The sequence below is a fragment of the Chelonoidis abingdonii genome, chromosome 8, assembly GCF_003597395.2.
Source record: "Chelonoidis abingdonii isolate Lonesome George chromosome 8, CheloAbing_2.0, whole genome shotgun sequence".
Taxonomy (NCBI): Eukaryota; Metazoa; Chordata; order Testudines; family Testudinidae; genus Chelonoidis; species Chelonoidis abingdonii.
The window spans coordinates 3,911,240-3,929,738 of record NC_133776.1 but is presented as its reverse complement, the minus strand read 5'-3'; the positions used below and the strand labels follow the sequence as shown (position 1 = coordinate 3,929,738).

At 48.2% G+C, this 18,499-nt stretch overlaps 1 protein-coding gene across 2 annotated transcripts in view; it reads right to left on the bottom strand.

Annotated features, from left to right (window-relative positions):
* P3H2 (prolyl 3-hydroxylase 2) overlaps positions 1-18,499 on the bottom strand; it is a 115,879-nt gene that overhangs the window by 33,071 nt on the left and 64,309 nt on the right. For both annotated transcript variants that reach the window (XM_032777331.1, XM_075068322.1), the window contains exon 2: positions 1,321-1,467. In XM_032777331.1, the coding sequence (XP_032633222.1) occupies positions 1,321-1,422 (102 nt within the window). In that variant the 5' untranslated portion in view covers positions 1,423-1,467. The remainder of the gene's footprint in view (positions 1-1,320; positions 1,468-18,499) is intronic.

Here is an 18,499-nt window from a genome sequence, read left to right as displayed (position 1 = left end):
GTGTAACACTGGGACTAAATCAGAGCCCATGGGGCACATTGGTCTAAAAGAGACTCTGGTAGAACTGTACATTATGCTGAATGGACAGTAATGCTTGCTTAATGAACCTCCTGTGTGTAAATTCGCCTGAGGTCTATGAAATCATTAGCCAGTGACCGCAATGAGCCCAGTTTTGGAGTTCATTTTGGTGGCTTCATAAAGCAGTTGTAAAGCTGGCTTAGCCAGCTGGGCACCACTAGATAACACATGGGCAAATCCAAGACCTTATGGAGTTAATGGGAGTTTTTCCATAGGCTTCACTGAGCTTAGGATCATGCTCATGGATCTGACTGAACGCTGGTACCTCGCCCAGCATTGGCACTGATGGCAGGGCTGGGAAAAGAGACATCTGTGCTCTGGATCAGCGCTGGGGCTGGAGGAGGCAGGGAATGAAGATGGCTTAAATACCCCTTTGTCACTCCCACCTCACTCAGACCATCCCGTGCAGGGTGCATCTCAGGTGGTCTGCAGAATCCAGCCTCATGTAAATATGTGAGAGCCAGGATGGGCAAACCCGTTTACACAACGTGTGCAAAGCCTGCCATTTACCGAGCCGTCCGTCAAGCCAGGCCATGGCTGACACTGAGAGCAGTCAGCGTGTGAGTCAGCAGCTCCTCTGAGGAGAGAACAGGCTGGAGTGTTGTGTCACCGGGCATACAACAGGGGATACGTATAACTGAGGATGTGCAGTCAGTGCCAAGAGGACACACATCGGAAAAGAAAAGGGAATTCTGACAGATTTCCTTCCCCAGTTGAACCATCACAACCAGGGAACACTGGCATGTCCACTGCCAGCCAGGGTTTAGCCCTCAGAATTTCACATTTGATGCATTGCCTTGGCTGCACATGGATAAAGCAGGTGGGCGAAGAAGTGCCCTGGATAAATGCACATGGCTGGAATACAGTGAAAATACAGGTGCACAGGTGCCTGTATGGAAGGGTAAATGAATGCAAAATGAGCGTGCTACCAGGTCTACGTTTACTGATGTAAACCAGAGATCCTGTGGTTACCTCTCGGCCACGCACAAGGTAACGACGCAGCCAGGCAGAGGCTACGGGGTGGAAATTGACAAACGCTGCCTCACAGACATGGCAGAAGGCTTGCACGCCAATATCCTCTAGTGGGCTAGCACGAGCTCATGTCACAGCATTGTAAACGCCACCCAACAGAGCTTGGCCAGTAGCCCGTGTTACTTTCCTCCAGACCCAAACCTCATCCCCAAGCTGACTGATATTTTACATACTTTTCCACTGAGTGGGAAACCATCTCTCCAGACTCACCATGTGCGGCTTGGCCTCTCGATCAACCAGATGGACCTTCCCTGTCATGGTTTTGTAGTTCTCAATGTCCTGCTGCATTTCCATGTGCTCAGGGTTTGCCATGAAAAAGGTGTGAGCTGCATCTGCTGCCTCCTCCAGCTGGTTCAGCTGAAACAAGGGAAGAAGCAGCCAGCTGGTAAGTGCCCTGCTAAGACAAGTCAGACCCCCCTCCGTATGAAGGCACCACACTCGAGATTTCTTTCGCCACCTGCCACTGCTCGGCGTTCCGGGGGCATCTTGGCCCAACCCACCAGCTGCTGCTAAAGATGGGGAGGAAATCCTGCCATTTCGTCTGTTCTAAGGGTGCATCAATGGCCAAAAGCAGGGACTGGAAAGGGACCAGCAGCAAATGAGACAAACATGAGCGATGGGTGAAATCAAGGAAAAACTGAGCATGCAGAACGAAGGAAGTGATTTCAATGCCATAGCCAGCCTGGTGCAGGGCAGTCAGGAGTCTGTTCCCACCTGCCTGTGTGAACTTGGGTAAGTCACTTTGCTTCTCTGTGACTCAGTTTCCCCAAGTGTCCTATGGGATAGCAGCTCCTTCAGAGGTGGGTGCAGGCAAGAATGGCAGTAACTGGTGTTTGGAGCCAGTAAATACACACAGCCTGGTGCTGAGACTGGATATGCCTAAACCATCGTTCCCACGTCCTCCTGACATGGTGCGGAACGCAAACCCTAGGGGACTTGGGGAAGAGATCTGGGAGGGTCTTGGGAGAAGCATGAGAGAGAGAGAGAGACCGACCAGCCACCCCTCCCATTCTAGATCTCTCTCAACTCTCGGACCTGAATCCCCACGGAAGCCCCGCACTGGGAGTGGTGTGATTGTCCAAGACGCGTTCTATGCAGCAGGCCCAGCTCCCCGTCTGCCAGGCTCTGGCTGTGCGGTTTTCAGGCACCTCGGGAGAAGTGAGTTAGGAGGAGGGATTTCCCAGGAGCACAGCCCTGACTCCACAATCAGACATCTCCCTGAAATGCCTTCTGCCTGCGTACGGCACTGAGAAGCAGATTCCAGCCCCATTTGTGCACATGTGGGAAGTTCATTCTCGATTACAACCGTTTGACGCAGACCTAGCAAGCCAGTCTTCCTGCCAGAGGGACCACAAAGCCTGGCTGGCTCCCAGGGGATGTTGCTCTCTCCCGGGAAGAGAACAAAAGCCCGCGCTGGAGGCTGGCCAGTTCAAAGCCGCACACAGTGTCACAGCACAGCATGACCGAGGGTAAAGTGCTGTAGGGCTGCGAACACAAACCGCGTGCCACTTGGACAGCACCGTGGGTTGCTGGTAAACCACACTGGTTTGTTTGCTTTGGTCCTGTCTGCTGCTCAGATTCCCAGACCAGATAATCGGTGTGGGGGACCTTCCATTTGTTGCCTTCTTTGTCAGTCTATGCTATGGTTCAAGACATAAGTTACAATGAAGTAGCACGCCTTGAAGCAGCACGTCTTCTGCCCAGCGCACAGCTGGACCAGCTTGCACTGCCTAGACTTGATTTGTGTGACTGGTCACACGTCATATTACACTTCCATTTAGCAACAGTTGAGGGAGGGTTAATACATGACTGACAGATGTTTCAACAAATGGTTAAGCAATTGTCAGCGTGTCTGCTTGGTCTATAGGTTGCTTATGACATGGGCTATGGGAATTTATAGCATCTTCTACAGGTGTTCGTATCCCTCTATAACATGTACTACTTGTGTCTAACATCTATCAATCCTTTCTAAATCATTCCTCAAGGGAACCTAAATAATAACAAATTGTGACCATTTTACGTATGGACACTCCTCACTAATATCCCCACACCTCAAACTCAATTGAGTTTGCCCTGACAACTCTCCTCTGAGTACCAGCAGCTACATTTTATCCACTGGGGAGCGCAGACACGCCAAGGTTAAGGCCCAGATTCATAAAAGGAATTAGGCACCTAAGTTTCACTGATTTCAATTGGTGTTAGGTGCCTAAACCCCTTGACGGATCTGGGCCTAAGTGACTTGCCAAAGGCCACAGAGAAAGAATGTGGCAGAGCTCCAAGCTCCCAGCCTTGTATCCTAACCACAGGACAATCTTTTCTCTGTATCTCTCTCGCTGCTTTTGCGCATTTCTGACCCCTTTCCTCCATCTATTTACAGCACATTCCAGTCAGTCCCTGAGGAACAAGCCATGCTGCTAGCAGTGGCACAATGCGCTGAGGAAAGGGGCGAGGGAAACAGACACGCTATGTAGCGTGAGCATGGCATCGTCTCTGAGCACAATGTTTATGCCCTATGGCAGAATTGCTAGTTTTGCATCAAAGGCTTGTGAAAGCACAGCCATGACATTCGCACTGAAAACGTATTTTCGCATCTCCTGACAAAAGAAATCAAAACCTGAACTGCTTAGACGGAGAGGGAATCTGTGATGCTTTAACTTCACACTGAATAAAAAAAGGCCCATGGGCAAGCTGGAATGTGCTACGTTCCACTAGGAAACTGGCCACATTTCTAGCGACAGTCAGCCCGCTCTTGAGCGATGAACATGCAAGAAAAGTCATGTTTTTATGTTCCAAATGCAAAAGAAGAAAGAAAAAAAACCTGTGATGTGAAATCCCACAACACTGCCCCAAACTGAACGGGTATGTTTAATATTAGCCTAGATCATCCCAGGGAAACCTGAAGGCAGAAGGACACCTCCACACGCAGATCTCCCCTGCTCAGCGCAGAAGCTGCATCCGTGATACTAGCCCCCATGGCCTGGCATCCAGCAGAGGGCTCTCCACGAGGCCAGGGTGTCAGCAGGAGTTTGGGAGGAGCGGGGTTACCCTACAACAGCCATGTGGAAATTACCTAGAAGGGGTGTCTATCTGGGGCTTTAGTTCTTGTCTTGTCTCAGAGCAGCAGCCGTGTTAGTCTGTATCCACAAGAAGAACCAGGAGTCCTTGTGGCACCTTAGAGACTAACGTATTTATTTGAGCATAAGCTTTTGTGGGCTGATGAAATGCATCTGATGAAGTGGGTTTTAGCCCATGAAAGCTTATGCTCAAATAAATGTGTTAGTATCTAAGGTGCCACAAGGACTCCTCCTTCTTTTCTTGTGGCTCCCTTCAGCATGGGGACCCAAAGCCATCCCAGCTCGTTGGGATCCCCTGGAGTCTACTGAGGACAGAGCAGCAACTCATTCTATGGGGAGCAGGGCAGAAACCATAAATTGGTGCTCAGTGACTTTTCCTTCCCTGTCTGGGACTAAGGCTATGTCAGCAAGACAAGCTAGGAGTGCGAGTCCCCCTGTTCGTGTACACACACGTGAGCTCTCTGAGCAAGCGCGAGTATAAAGAGCCGTGCAGCTGGTGGAGCCCAAGGAGCTGCAGCAGCAGCACAGCTGAGCCTGAAACCGGTGGGTACGCATGTGCCTTGCCTAGTTTCAGGCATCCGCTCCTGCCACCCTTGCTGCACGGCTATTTATACTCGTGCTCGCGCAATGAGAGCAGGTGTGAACTTGTGCACACGAGCAGCGCAATCACACCCCTCGCCAGTAGCGTAGAGGTAGTCACACTGGCCTGTCTACCAGTAACTAGCCCCCTGCAGCTGTCCCATGGTAGCTGACTCAGGCTCACGGGGCTCCCATCATGCAGCATCTACACAGCAATTAAACAGCCCTGCAGCCCGAGCCCTGCACACGAGTCAGCTGGCGCAAGCCAGCCCCGGGCTTTTCTTTGCTGTGTAGACATACCCTAGTGGTAACAGGGCTTGGCAACAGCTGGCCAGATAGCACGCACAGCTAGGGTGACCAGATGTCCCGATTTTATCGGGACTGTCCCAATATTTGTTTTGTTTGTCCCGTGTCCCGACCAATGTTCGGTTGGGACACAGGACAAAAACAATTTTGCCCTCCGCTTCCATGCACAGGCTCTCGCCCTCTCCTTCCCCCATTGGATCCCTCTCCCGCTCGGCTACGCTCCAGCATTATGTTCAGGCATGGCCTGGAGCTGGGTCAGAGTGGCAGCCTTGGATTCAGCTGGAGCAGAAGAATTCCTCTGGATGCAGCAGGCCCGGCTGAGTTGCTGCAAACCTGTTCCCATTCAGAAATTGGAGCTGGCTGCCAGGGTTCATAAGAGAGGCCAGTTGTTTAACTGGCAGCGTGATACCGCCACCTGCACTATATGCACGGTTCGGTGGGGCTTGGGAAAAAACATGGCTCAATGAGGGTGTATATTTTTGTTCCGAGGCAGCTTTTTCTAAATGTTTAGTGGGAACATATTTTGGCAGCAAACAAACTGGCTAGTACCATTCGAGTCTCCTCTCGCAAACAGAAATTCCAAGCGGCAAAAATGCATTAAGAAGCTACTGAATTGGATTTTCTTTAGCACTGTAAGAACTAGCAGGGAATTAAAAAGTACAGCAAGCCCCTGAAAATAGTTTCACGTGAACAAAAAGCAAGTGAGCAAGCAAGCTTGAGGAATCAGAGAAGTGTCCCCAAGTCCAGCCACTCATTTCCCAGAGTTCCTAGCGTTCTCCCAAAGTGTGACCCTGTGTCGTGGTGCAGTGTAGGGAAACTTGACTGTCCACCTAACTTGACTGGTCAGAGGACAAAGAAAATTGGCCTATGGGATCATGGGATACTTTGGCAGCCTCCCAGAGCACAAGTCCAGTGGGGCTGTGTCTACACTGCAAAGCAACAGGGCTTGAACCCTGGGCCCCAGCTCGATTTAGGCTCGAACTCCACACCCTGGGTCTGAGCCATGGGTTAAGATGATTTGTGTGTAGATGGAAGGGGGCTTAGGGCTGAACCTGAGTTCAAACCCTGGGCTTACATTTCAGGGATAAAACACCTGCGACCTGGCAGTCTGAGACCTGTGAGGCTGAGTCAGCGAACTGACCCTCAGGTTTTTCAATTGCAGTGCAGACATGCCCTAAGGGACTTAGCCTGGGGGCACAGGAATCAATTGCAGAGCTGGGAACAGAAACTGTGTCCTTGCTGTCACACCCAGACCTTCCCCACATGGCATGTGGCGGGGACGCTGCAGTCCCATTTCAAACCCATTCTCAGATCACGTGGAGTTTGAGATACAAACTTGGGTGAAAACAACTTTCTTCCAGTGGCTGGAATCCTACAGCAGGTGCCCTCACATTCGCCTTCAGAATCCTCCTGGCTCTGTGGCAAATGCTAACATGGAAAAACACTCCAGATGAAGATGGGAACCAACCTCAGCGGCATGCTCCATGCACTTTGCCTATCCTGTCACACTCCTGCTTTTCTCGTTGGTAACAGTGGGTGGAATCAGCCCTCAAAATCAACACACGCACTTTGCCTGGGAACTGAAGCTCACTGAGATTTCCACCACTATAGTCAAGTTTCAGACAATAAAAACCTCTAACATGCAGATTTTGTTCTATTGCCCTAACTCAGCCAAAGGCCACTGGCTGGTCCAATTCCCAGCAGACTCAGAGCAGGACTGCCCGAGAAGGCGCATGCGTGATTGCCTTTGAAAAGAAAATTCAAGTCCCAGTCAGAGGGCTTGTCAAAACAGGCTCCAGCTTTGTCCTTTGAACAGCAACGCACCAGGGCACAGCAATGCCCAGAGGAACTTGAACAATTTGCCCTGTGCAAACATGAGAAAATTTTTGGCTTTAACCCTGTAGTTAGAACCCATGCAGGAAACAGGCTGGCTTTGCTCTTCCTGCAGAAACAATAGCTCTCCCGTTTGTGTATTCAATCCAAACGGGAGTAAAGGTTTGAGCTTACACTACACTCAATTACAGACGTAAAAAAGTGGCAATTCTTCAACAAAAAATAACTTCAAAAAACAGACTCCAATGAGAAACTGCAGAACTGGAATTAATTTGCAAACTGGACACCACCAAAGTAGGCCTGAATAAAGACTGGGAGTGGATGGGTCGTTACACAAACTAAAAACTATTTCCCCATGCTAATTTCCCCTCTACTGTTACTCACATCTTCTTGTCAACTGTTTGAAATGGGTCATGCTGATTACCACTATAAACGTGATTTTTCCTCCTGCTGAATAGCCCACTGTAACGGATTTGTCTTGCTAGAGATGGTAAGGCAACTCCCATCTTTTCGTGTTCTCTGTATATATCTCCCTATTGTATTTTCCACTTCATGCATCTGATGAAGAGGTTTTAGCCCACAAAGGTTTATGCCCAAATAAATTTGTTAGTCTCTAAGGTGCCACAAGGACTCCTCGTTCTTTTTGCTGACACAGACTAACATGGCTACCCCTCTGAAACAAAAGAGACAGTGAGTGAGAGAGAGAATTATGTCTTGCAATGTAGTTGATCAGGTAAATTCTACTCCACCCGTTTTACAGATGGGAAAAGGCAGCTCAGGGAAGAAATGTGATGTGCCCAAGGTCATATTATAAATAGGTGTCAATGCCAAGAACTGACCTCAGGAGTCCTAACTCAAAGTTTCCCCTAAATCCTAGCCACGGAGGGTACGTCTACCCTAGAATAAAAGGCCCACTGCACAGCTGTGGCTGGCCTGGGGCAGCCGGCTCGGGTTTGTGATGCTCGGCTCACAAGGCTAAAAACTGCAGTGTAGACATTCAGGGTCCCCACCACCGGGTCCCAGAGCTCAGGCTCCAGACAGAGCCCAAATGCCTACACAGCAATTTTACAGCCCTGCAGCCTGAGCCCCACGAGCCTGAGCTAGCTGACCCGGGCCAGCCTCGGGTGTTTAATGATTGTGACATACTAGAGCATCTCAGTTGTAAGAATGTTTTTAACATGGACAAAGTGGCTACTAACCGAGGGAAGAGTATCAGGAATCTTGGGTCCAGTCCAGCTTCTGAGGGGAGCAATCACTACAGGTCCTAGACCTTTCTGTCCCGTCTCTTTCCATCCCAACCCCGATCTCTCCCAGTCTTCTCCCCAGCTCTTCAGCCTCATCGCTGTGCCAGTCTCCTTGCTCGCTCTCAGTCTCCCCCACAGGGGCTCCTTGCCTGATCCGTCATACCCCAAACCCCAGTTCCCAATCTCCTCGACTCAATCTACTTCCTCGGTTTCTTCCCTTCCCCAAAGGCGAGGAATTGAGAGTACAAGAGAGACAGGCTCCCTGCTCTCAGTTCCAGGGCCAGCACCCTTAGCTACCAGGTGCAGCAGTCGCAGGAAAAGTCCTATTCAGTCCCTGCACGCCCAGGCTGGAGCATGCTCTGTCACTGGGTGGGATGGTGCATGCAGTCTGGTCACATGCAGGAGTTGAGAGAGATTGGAGCATATTTCGTGGAGATTTAGCTGCCAGCCTCCATAAACTGAGATTTTTCCAAAGTCTTATAATTTGGCCAAATTTGGGTGCATTTTCATGAGAAGAATAAAAGCCACAATCCTGGCACCAGGGCGCTCCCTCACCAGCTCTGCTCCAAAGCATGGGGGCACAAGCGCTTGTCAATGATGTGGTTATACAAATGTTTTTAATGTGGACAAAACAAGGTATTTTCTCATTCTGAGAAGTGACAGCCATTTATGCAGAAAAACTGTCCAAATGCATCCACCCAGAGGGAGACACTTGGGAAATGTCATCCCCAATGGTTGAAGTTTGGTAGAGTTGTAGCTGAAAACTGGTTCATACAGTAAGAAGTGTCAGGAACCTTCACTAGAGGCAGTGCTGCCAGCTCAGCCTATAATTACAGTGGGTTAATTGGTGACAAGAGGACAGTAGGTTCATTAGAGAAAAAGAAGCTGCTGATTTGAGATTACATTGATGACTGATGTTAAGGAAATCTTTGCACTACTCAGGGTATGGCTACACTTGCAGCTGTACAGCACTGGGAGTTAAACCTGTATTCGTACAGCTGAGTAGGGAAAGCGCTGAAGTCTGGCCACAGTGACAGCTACCAGTGCACTGTCGTGGCCACATGTGCAGCAGCACTGGGAGCGGTGCATTATGGGCAGCAATCCCAGTGTTCAAGTGACTGCAACGTGCTTTTCAAAAGGGGTGGGGTGTGACAGGAAGCGTGGGGGAGAGACAGAGTGTGGATTTTTGGAGCCGACACTCTGTCAGCAGCTGCAAGTTCCGATCCCCTCCCTCATCCCTCTCTTGCTCACTGAAGCGAAATAGCCCTCTTTGGTTTTTTCCCCTCATAGACCAGAGAACAGCCTCCCCAACACGGACTCCCCTGCCACGCCATGCTGCTTCTCTCCTCAAGCCCCCTCTCTTCAAGCAAACACTAGCTGTGGGCGTTCCAAAGGGAGCTCATTCACTGCAGGGAGCTGTATTTGTTTTTCCGATAAGCAGCTTCAGGAGCCCGGAGTTCACAACAAAACAAAGTGTAATCTTTACTTAAAAGCATTATGGGAAGGTTCTGGAGGTCAGTCACAGCGTTAAGATTATTCCCTGTTTACACTGACACCCCAGCGCTGCAGCAGCAGCAGCGCTATTCTCTTTATTCCTCTCGTGGAAGTGGAGTACAAGCAGCGCTGTAGCCAGGGAGATATAGCACTGTATGTGCCCTGCCAGCGTGGACCGGGAGTGAGTTACAGTGCTGTAAAGCCACCACCAGCGCTGTAACTCTCAAGTGTAGCCAAGGCCTCAAAGAGCGATTTACAGTGCAAACTTCAGCCTTGATCTCTCATTCTTGTTAACTTTGCAACCCTTCACAGAGTTATGCTTCCAAAGGTTGTGTATTTATTTCTACCACTGAACTCAATGCAGATTTCTGCAGCACCAGGATCTGAAGCAAAATGCTTTGTATTGTGATTGCATTGTTCTTGCGCTTGCTGCTTCCCATTTCTTTTTGAAAGGCGCATGACCTGTGATGGTTTCAGCTCTTCCTGGGGAAATTCGCTCTTGTGCAGAGGGCTAGAATAATTCTTGGACGACAGAAGTTCCACCTAACTCCTCAAAATAGGGCGCAAGCAGTGTTGAGCTCAAGTGCTGGGTGAAACTCAAAACAGATCATCTGAGCTCCACCCTTTCAGGTTACCCGCTTCTTGTTTGCTTCTGAAATATTCACGATCCCCTAGAAGACAAGCACTGACAAGTTTCTACTTGTCATGGAGTGTTTAACTAGAAGCACATATATAAACAAATTCCAAACCAATCAGCTATTCTCAGACACTAGGGTACAGAGGAATTATGAAACACACTGGGGTCTGCTGCCAATTTCCTTGAAGCCCCAAGGGAGAGGAAGAATGGTTTAAAGTACAGGACTTGGACTCAGGAGACTGGGGCTCGTTTCCAGTGCCAATGCAACGCTCAGGCAGGTCACTAACTGATGGAGGGCTGGTCACAAAGGAGAATAGGAATAATAATAAACAATGCTTCTTTCTGCCACCTTTTCTCTGTCTTGTCTATGTACAATTTCCCTGGGACAGGGACCATCTCTTACTAAGTGTACGTATAGCGTGTGTGTAGCATATGAGAAACCCCATTCTTGACTGGGGACACTATAATAACCACCACTACTCGTGGATGGAAATAGGCAATGGAAAAACAGGATCTCAAAAGCTAAATATTAGAATTGGACAAAGTACAGAGAAGGGCAAGAAAAAATGATTAGGGGTATGAAACAGCTTCCATGTGAGGAGAGATTAAAAGGATGGGAGTTGTTTGTCTTAGAAAAGAGATGACAAAGGGGGAATATGATACAGCAAGTGAATAGGGAAGTATTATTTATGCCTTCACATAACACAAGAACCCAATGAAAACAGGCAACTGGCTTAAAACCAACAAAAGGAAGTACTACTTCATACAAAGCACAGTCAGCCTGTGGAACTCATTGCCAGGGGATGTTGTGAAGGCCAAAGGTATAACTGGGTTCAAAAAAGAACGAGAAGTTCCTGGAGGATGGATCCATCAGTGGCTTTAGTCAAGATAGTCAGGGATACAACCCCATGTTCTGGGTGTCCCTAAACCTCCAACTGCCAGAAGCTGGATGACAGGGATGGATCACTTTAAATTGCCCTGCTCTGTTCATTCCCTCTGAACCATGTGGCGCTGGCCACTGCGGGAAGACAGGATCCTGGGCTATATGGACCATTGGTCTGACCCACAAGTACCCACCCTTATTTAATCAGGCCCTTACAGTATCATACATCTTGAATTACACTAATATTCCTGCAACATCATTCCAGGAGTATCTTCAAAGTTCTGCATCAAAACTTTTATATTTCAGCTGCAAGGTCACAAACACAAGATCCCTGAAGCACTATTGCAGAGTCAGTTTGGCTACGGCAATGACTAGAACAGGAAAAGGAGAAAAAAAATTGAAACTTTTTTGAATTTTGAAAGAAGAAAATCTTTTTAGCTCAAAACCAAAACTTTGAGAATTTCAACCGGTTGTAGTTTCCACTTCTCCTGCAGGGGGTGGACAAAACTGTGGCAAACTACCGAATACAATATTTGTTCTGTGTTTGTACAGCTCCTAGCACAACGGGCTGAAATCCAGACCCTATTATAGTCAGTGGGAGTTTTGCCATTGACTTAAATGGGGCAGGATTTCATCCAAAATTAGTGACTTTCAGAAACTTAGATGGGAAAGATTTGAACAGGGTAAGGGCTGACATCAGACTGCAGGATGGACCTCAAGTTAGTACCTACCTGGTGTTAGCACGATTTATAGTGCCTCCAGACTCCTCGAGTGCAGCCAGTTGGTTTACTTCCATAGTGAAAATCCTAAATGGGGAATGACCCCCATTGCTCTCACAGGCTGTATGATAAAGTATCAACACAGTGTTAGCAGCTTGCTCATAATTCACCCTCTTTCTAAATCTAAATCCTCTGCCCATCTATTACTGCAGTGTAGCAACCAGCCAGGTTTAATACGTAATACTCTCTAACGTCTTCCCATTTGCTTGCCACATGGCTGCCAACACTGTCCCACCCAGGTATCTAGAACGTGTCTTACGTAGAGTATGATATTATCAGCACTTTGGCTGCTGCTTCGTTTTTAAAAGGGTAATATAAAAAAATAATGGGCGTATCATGTAATCTCAACCCTGAATGCCCACCTGCAACCATGTGGCTAGCTCAGCTCCATTCCAGAAGAGGTGTTTTTAACTTGGACTTGCGCATAATAATAATTCTGCTACGGACTTGGGCTCATTCGCATGGGAATAGATCCTAAACACCCCAGACTGATCCCAAGTCGCTGGGAAGACTCCCATTGATTTCAGTTGGATTTGGATCAGGTCACTAGTCCAAGGCCCTTTTGTGCTAGCTGCCATTCAAATACACATAAAAATGGTCTCTTCCCCTACACAATCTGCAACAAGACTCAACGACAAAGCAACGACAGTCAGTGTTTAGCTATTATGACCCTAACCCTGCAATTAGTTAGGCACGTACATGACTGGCCCTGTTCACCCGAGTACACTGAGTGCAATTGGACTACTCACCTGAGTAAAGCCAGGCATGTGCTTAACTGACTGCAGGAACAAGATCTACAGAGCTGGAAACAAAATGAAATGATCTATTGCCAGATTTTTGGAGCAAGGGATTCACGGTGTTATAGTGGCTTATTCCTGCATTTTTCTCTGCGTGTGTTTCGAGACAGATAGACGAAGTGCATATTCTGTACAATGTAACAGAGTCACAAGAATATTTTCAGGTTGCAAAGTGAATGACTCCGAAGTCAGAAACAGCCAGAATGAAGGTAGCCTGTTCAGTGTCAATTCTAATTCCTTTTCCACAAGTAGACGACATAGAATTTAAATTACACGGTCTCCTATGACTTTTGCCACAGGCTCCCCTACCTCTCGTCTCTTATTTCAATATATCATCATATATCAGGATCTGTGAGCTGTACCGTGTGACTGGCCTAATTCATCCAATTTCTAGAATGGATTTCAGAGCCAGTCATGCAGCATGGGGAGCAGGAGATAGTGGGGAGAAGGGAGGGAGGAAGAAGGAAAAAAACAAAAAACAACACACACACACCTACATTCAGCAGCCTCTTGAAACTTGGAGAGAGTCAACTGTGCCTGAAGAATTTCGTCTGTTTTTGCAAATGGCTTGGCACAGCTGATCGCTGTGCGCACTTCAGAGGTTATCAAGCACACAGCTACTTCTGTCGGGGTCAATTTATAATGCATTCCTCATTTCCTCTTCAATTTGTGTTTATGAAACGCACTTAATTTTCCGCACAGACTCCTTCCTGGGAGAAATGCTAGACAAGCAAACACAAACAAATCAAGCACTTCCCCAGTCTTGTAGCTTTCAAACGGCGTGAATACACTGCTTTCCCCTTGGAATAGCAGCCATTCCTTACTCAGACCAGGGCTCTTCAAAAACCTGTTTGAACACTGGAGCACCCACTCAAGGAGGAATGTGCAGTAACCACTAGCCAAAGTGTATTTCATTCCACAGGTCAGACCTGAAGGGGCGCTTACAGAAGCGAGGCTTGCCCATCCCAGTCACTGTGGTGGAACACATGACTTTTGCTAGGGCATTTCTCACTGCAGTGGCAGACACAGAAAAATCACAGCATGCAGATCCATCCAAACACATCCTTGTACACAACTCCTTCCCATGATACATTGCGTCCACCAAGGCAAACACAGTGCAGCCTGGAGGTGAGTGGCGCCGATTGAAAGGACGTATGGATACTGTGGCAAATTGCCGGTACTGTTCTGCTGGGTCTCGCGCTTTCTCTTCTCTGGGGTAGGTTCAGGGCGATATTGCTTGCCTCTGAACCAGTTTTTAATCACTCCCCTAGTGTCCTTGGAGGAGGGGAGTGGAGAGGGAGGGACCTGGGCCCGCCCTCTACTCCAGGTCCCAACCCAGGGGCCCTGGGGTTGTGGTGAACCACTTGACTAGCGGTTTCTTCCCCTGGGTTACTTCCCTCTCATACCCGTCAGCTTGTGAAGGGCTTCTCGCCTCTCTTCTATACAAGCCTGGTGCCCCTTACCTAGGGTTTCTGTTGGGCTTCCCAATCCACCGCAGCACTCCTCCAAACCTTCTATTTCTCTCTGGACAAACTCTTCTCTTCTGCAATCTGCACTCTGCTCCAATCCAACCTTTCTCCTTCAACTACCACCCCCTGTCTGACTGAAGCAGGGGTTTATATCCCATGACTGGAGTCAGGTGCTCTAACTGGAGTCAGGTGCTCTAGTTAATCTAAAGCAAACCTTCCTCCCTTGGCAGGGAATAAGGCCCCCTGCTAACACTCTTATGCTGCCCTCTGGCCATGCTGTATCACAATACCCTTAGATACTATGGTGCCCAACAGCACAGAAATACAACAGACAAAAACATCCTGCAGCGACTATTTCTGGAATTATTTATGCTAATTTCCATTCATTCAAATACATCTCTGGGTTACCTAGGGAGGTGGTGGAATCTCCATCCTTACAGGTTTTTAAGGCCCTGCTTGACGAAGCCCTGGCTGGGATGATTTAGTTGGGGTTGGTCCTGCTTTGAGCAGGGGGTTGGACTAGATGACCTCCCGAGGTCTCTTCCAACCCTAATTGTCTATGATCTCATTGGTAAGGATGCTTTTCCTGTGCTAAACTTTGCGGGGTGGACTGCAACTGGTAGCGATGCCGGTACATAGGTTAGGGAAGAGGTGCCAGAAGACATGGGGCTCAGGAGCACAGGCTGAGGCTCCAGAGGGCACGTCTATACTGCAATGTAAGCCCAGGGTTAGTAGAGCAGACCCTAGGTTTGTTAACCTAGGGCTTGAGCATCTACCACACATTTGTAACTTCACGTTAGAAATTGTTGAACCTGGGATTCAGCCTGGAGCTCCAGCATCTGCAATATGAGTCTCTGAGTCCAACCACCCATATCCCAGACTTCCTAGTGCACTCCCAAAACGTGGCCTCTTTAGCCCTATGTCTCTGGTGCAGTGTGGGAAAACATGACAACCCAGAAGACAAAGTCAGCCCATGGAATTGTGGAACGCTTCTATTGGACTCCCAAAGCACTAGTCTGGAAGGGCCGTGTCTACACTGCAAAGCAATAGGGCTTGAACCCTGGGTCCCGGCTTGACTCAGAGTTGGACCCTCCACTCCTCCATGGGTCCTGGGATCGAGCCCTGGGTTAGTGCAATTTGTGTGTAGACCAAAGAGGGGTTAGGCTTGAGCCTTAGTTCAAACCCTGGGCTTACACTGCAGTATAAACGTGCCCAGAAGGTTTGGCCATAACGTGTCTCATGAGCCTGGGCCTTTGAATTGAGAGGGGCTGGAAAGGCATGGGACATTCCCCCTCTCTCTGGGGCATCCCTGGACTTGGAGACCACAGCATATGCTGTGTGGCAGGCCGGAGAAAGGATTCCAGCTGCATCAAGTGCACCAGTTAAACTGATCTAGTTTTCATAAACTCAGGGTGAGTAGCTGGCTCAGAGATTGGTAAGAAGTTGTGGAGCCTGGTGTGACACCACATCAGCTGAATACAGACCGACAGCCATTCCTGTCTGACAGAGTAACATGGGGGTTCGAACCAGTTCCTAGTAGCCAGCTGTCCACATCACATGAACGAACAACACAGCCACTGCCCAAGAGAGTCTCAGAAGTCCAAGGGCTGAATGGACAGTGGAGAATGGAACAATCTCTGGGCACTGGCCTTCCAGCTCAGAAGTTGAGTAGCATCAATGAGCAGCCAGGGGGAAGCTTATATGGTTGAAGACCCCTTTAGTGCCCGTTTAACCACAGAACTGACATCTCTCTTTGGTACCGGAAAAATCTGATCTCTTCGGTCTTTATTATCAAGTTGCCAGCTACCCTTCTAGCCCAGAGAGCTTCCCCCGCCTAATCTGCAACAAGACCATAGTTGAGACTAGGTCACAAGCTATTTATATCTGTCACCTTGTAACTTGCTTCCGCCTGCTCAGGCTGAATGCTCTGCAGCAGACACAACACAATCATTGTCCAGTCAAGTGAACATTTTAAATTCCCCTGCTCTCTATCCTGATGTCCTCCACAACACTGTGGTGTCTCTCGCCACTCAGCGTTCAGATTTCTAGGTCACTTGGGTAATGTTTTCAAAAACACCAAAAAAAAATTGATGACCCAACCCCAGACATACAGCTGTACATTAGGGCTACCGATAGGTAGCAAGACGCCCTGCAGTAAGTTGTCAATGCACTCTTACAGCAGCAGGTGTTTACAGAAATGAGAGTTGCCGAATCAAAGAGGGATTTTCAGTCTGTATATTACTGCAACCTGCATCACACAAATTGACTCAAAATATGATACTGCTGTTCCCTGGGACACGCTCTCCTCTTACATCTGTCCCAAAATATCACTCCAGACTTAAGCATATTAAAAGAAGGTGACAACCCTAGTCTGCTTCAACTGTGTCCCAGTTACCCCAACTCCAACATTCATCACCAGGCATGACCCGCTTTGACTTCAAGAGAGGTGCCAGCATCAGAGAGAGAAATCTGTCCTAGAAAACTATATTCCAAGAGGGGACCTTTGTCCATAGGTCTCAGAGAATTAGGCAGCTGTATAGGCCTTCAAGTGTGAAAATCCATTTCCTTCACAACACACTTGTGTGTAACCTGAGTGGGTAAACAGCAAGTACACAACAGGACTCTGTGCTACAACCTTAGACAGAAGGTTCTTACCTTAAAGGATTTAGTCATGACATTGTTTTTTCCCCATTGCTTTTGACACGCTCACGAACCAGGACAGAAACACACATACTTTATGACTCTTTGGAGGCCCCCCAACCTTTTTTTTTTGGAGAGAGAGAGAGAGACTCTTTCATCCCCAAAATGGAATCAATCTCCAGTTTGCTCTGGATGTTCCCTTTTTAAATAGTTTCAATGTGTCTCAAACTAGCACTTTAGTCTTCTGTTGGAGGAAAATGGAGCAAATTTGGGAATTGGCAAGAGATAAACACATCATAATAAGGGAGGGTTGGTCTGGGTATGTCACTGAAAAAACTATCTTGAGAGGCAAATTATACATACTACACAGTCACACTTACCAGTAAGCACACCAGCAAGGGCAAGCACACACAGAGCCAGACTGCCTCGGGTTTTGGAACAGTCTCCAAAAAGAGATGGCCCTTTTGGGCACCCTTACTTTGGAAATTTATAACTGGGCTGAACAAACTCCGAGAAAATATTCCACAGGGAACGATCCTGCATCTGCTGCAGGAAGCTAGACTAGATGTCATAACGGATCTCTCACTTGGGTGATTATCTCCATGTTATATGTACACAACGGACCAAAAGATTCTCCAATCGGATAACGCCACTTTGTAGTGGGTAAGCAACAGAGAGTGGCCATAAAGCAGCCGGAGGTCAACAGATCATTCCCCCTGTACCAAGGAACTCTCTACGAGTGTAAGACCAGTGGAAGCACTGTACTATCTTCTGCAATAGCCACCCCCCATCCCAGCATAAGGGAAGGAGCACGCTGGCGGCATTCCAGGGGTGGTGGGTGATCAGATTAGGGCGTGGTGGAACAGTTTGCTTCGCCCCATCCTCTGGTGGTTTAAGGTAAGGTTGCACAAGGACAGTCGCAACTTGCACCAGGGCTGATGGGTCCTGAATCAGAGCCACAACTGGCCTCCTGCAGCTCCCCACTCTCCACGCTGCCTAAGCTGTGCTCAGACGGAGTTGGGAATCAAGCCTTTCATAAAGTATATTTGTGCTTGTGCATCACATGCCTTACATACTTGCACGAACACAATTCAGCAAGTCAGTCAAAAGGATCATCCCTCATGTCCAACTGACTTGCTAAACCATTTCCCAGAAGAAAAATACTTCCCACACTGAATCTGATTCCTACGATATGTCATGGGAGCATGCAGCAGGAGATCTGCTTGTGTTCATGGTTCTGTACTGAGCCTTCAGTATGATTGATCATGCAAAATGCTCCAGTTGAGATTTGCTCCCAAGAAAACATTTGATTCTGTTTAACGCACTCAGAAGACGGCTAAGTCATGCATTAAATAACACTTTATAAAGAAAACTTTCCTATAACATGCCCTGTTAACTCTCTTGGCAAATAGTTAAGGATGAAGCTGAAAACTGTATGTAAAAAGAAGCCTGTGCAGAGAGAACTTTTTCCTCCATGCCAGTAGGTACAACACACACAGCCCATGCCATACTGAAGTTGAAGTCACGCGACGGATATATCTGGCAGTACGCAAATTCCACCACCCTATTTTGTAGTGCAATACTTGACCAGGAAGATTCACTCATACCAGGTGATACATGGCCAATGGGACATCTGGCCAAGTTGAGCCCTTGC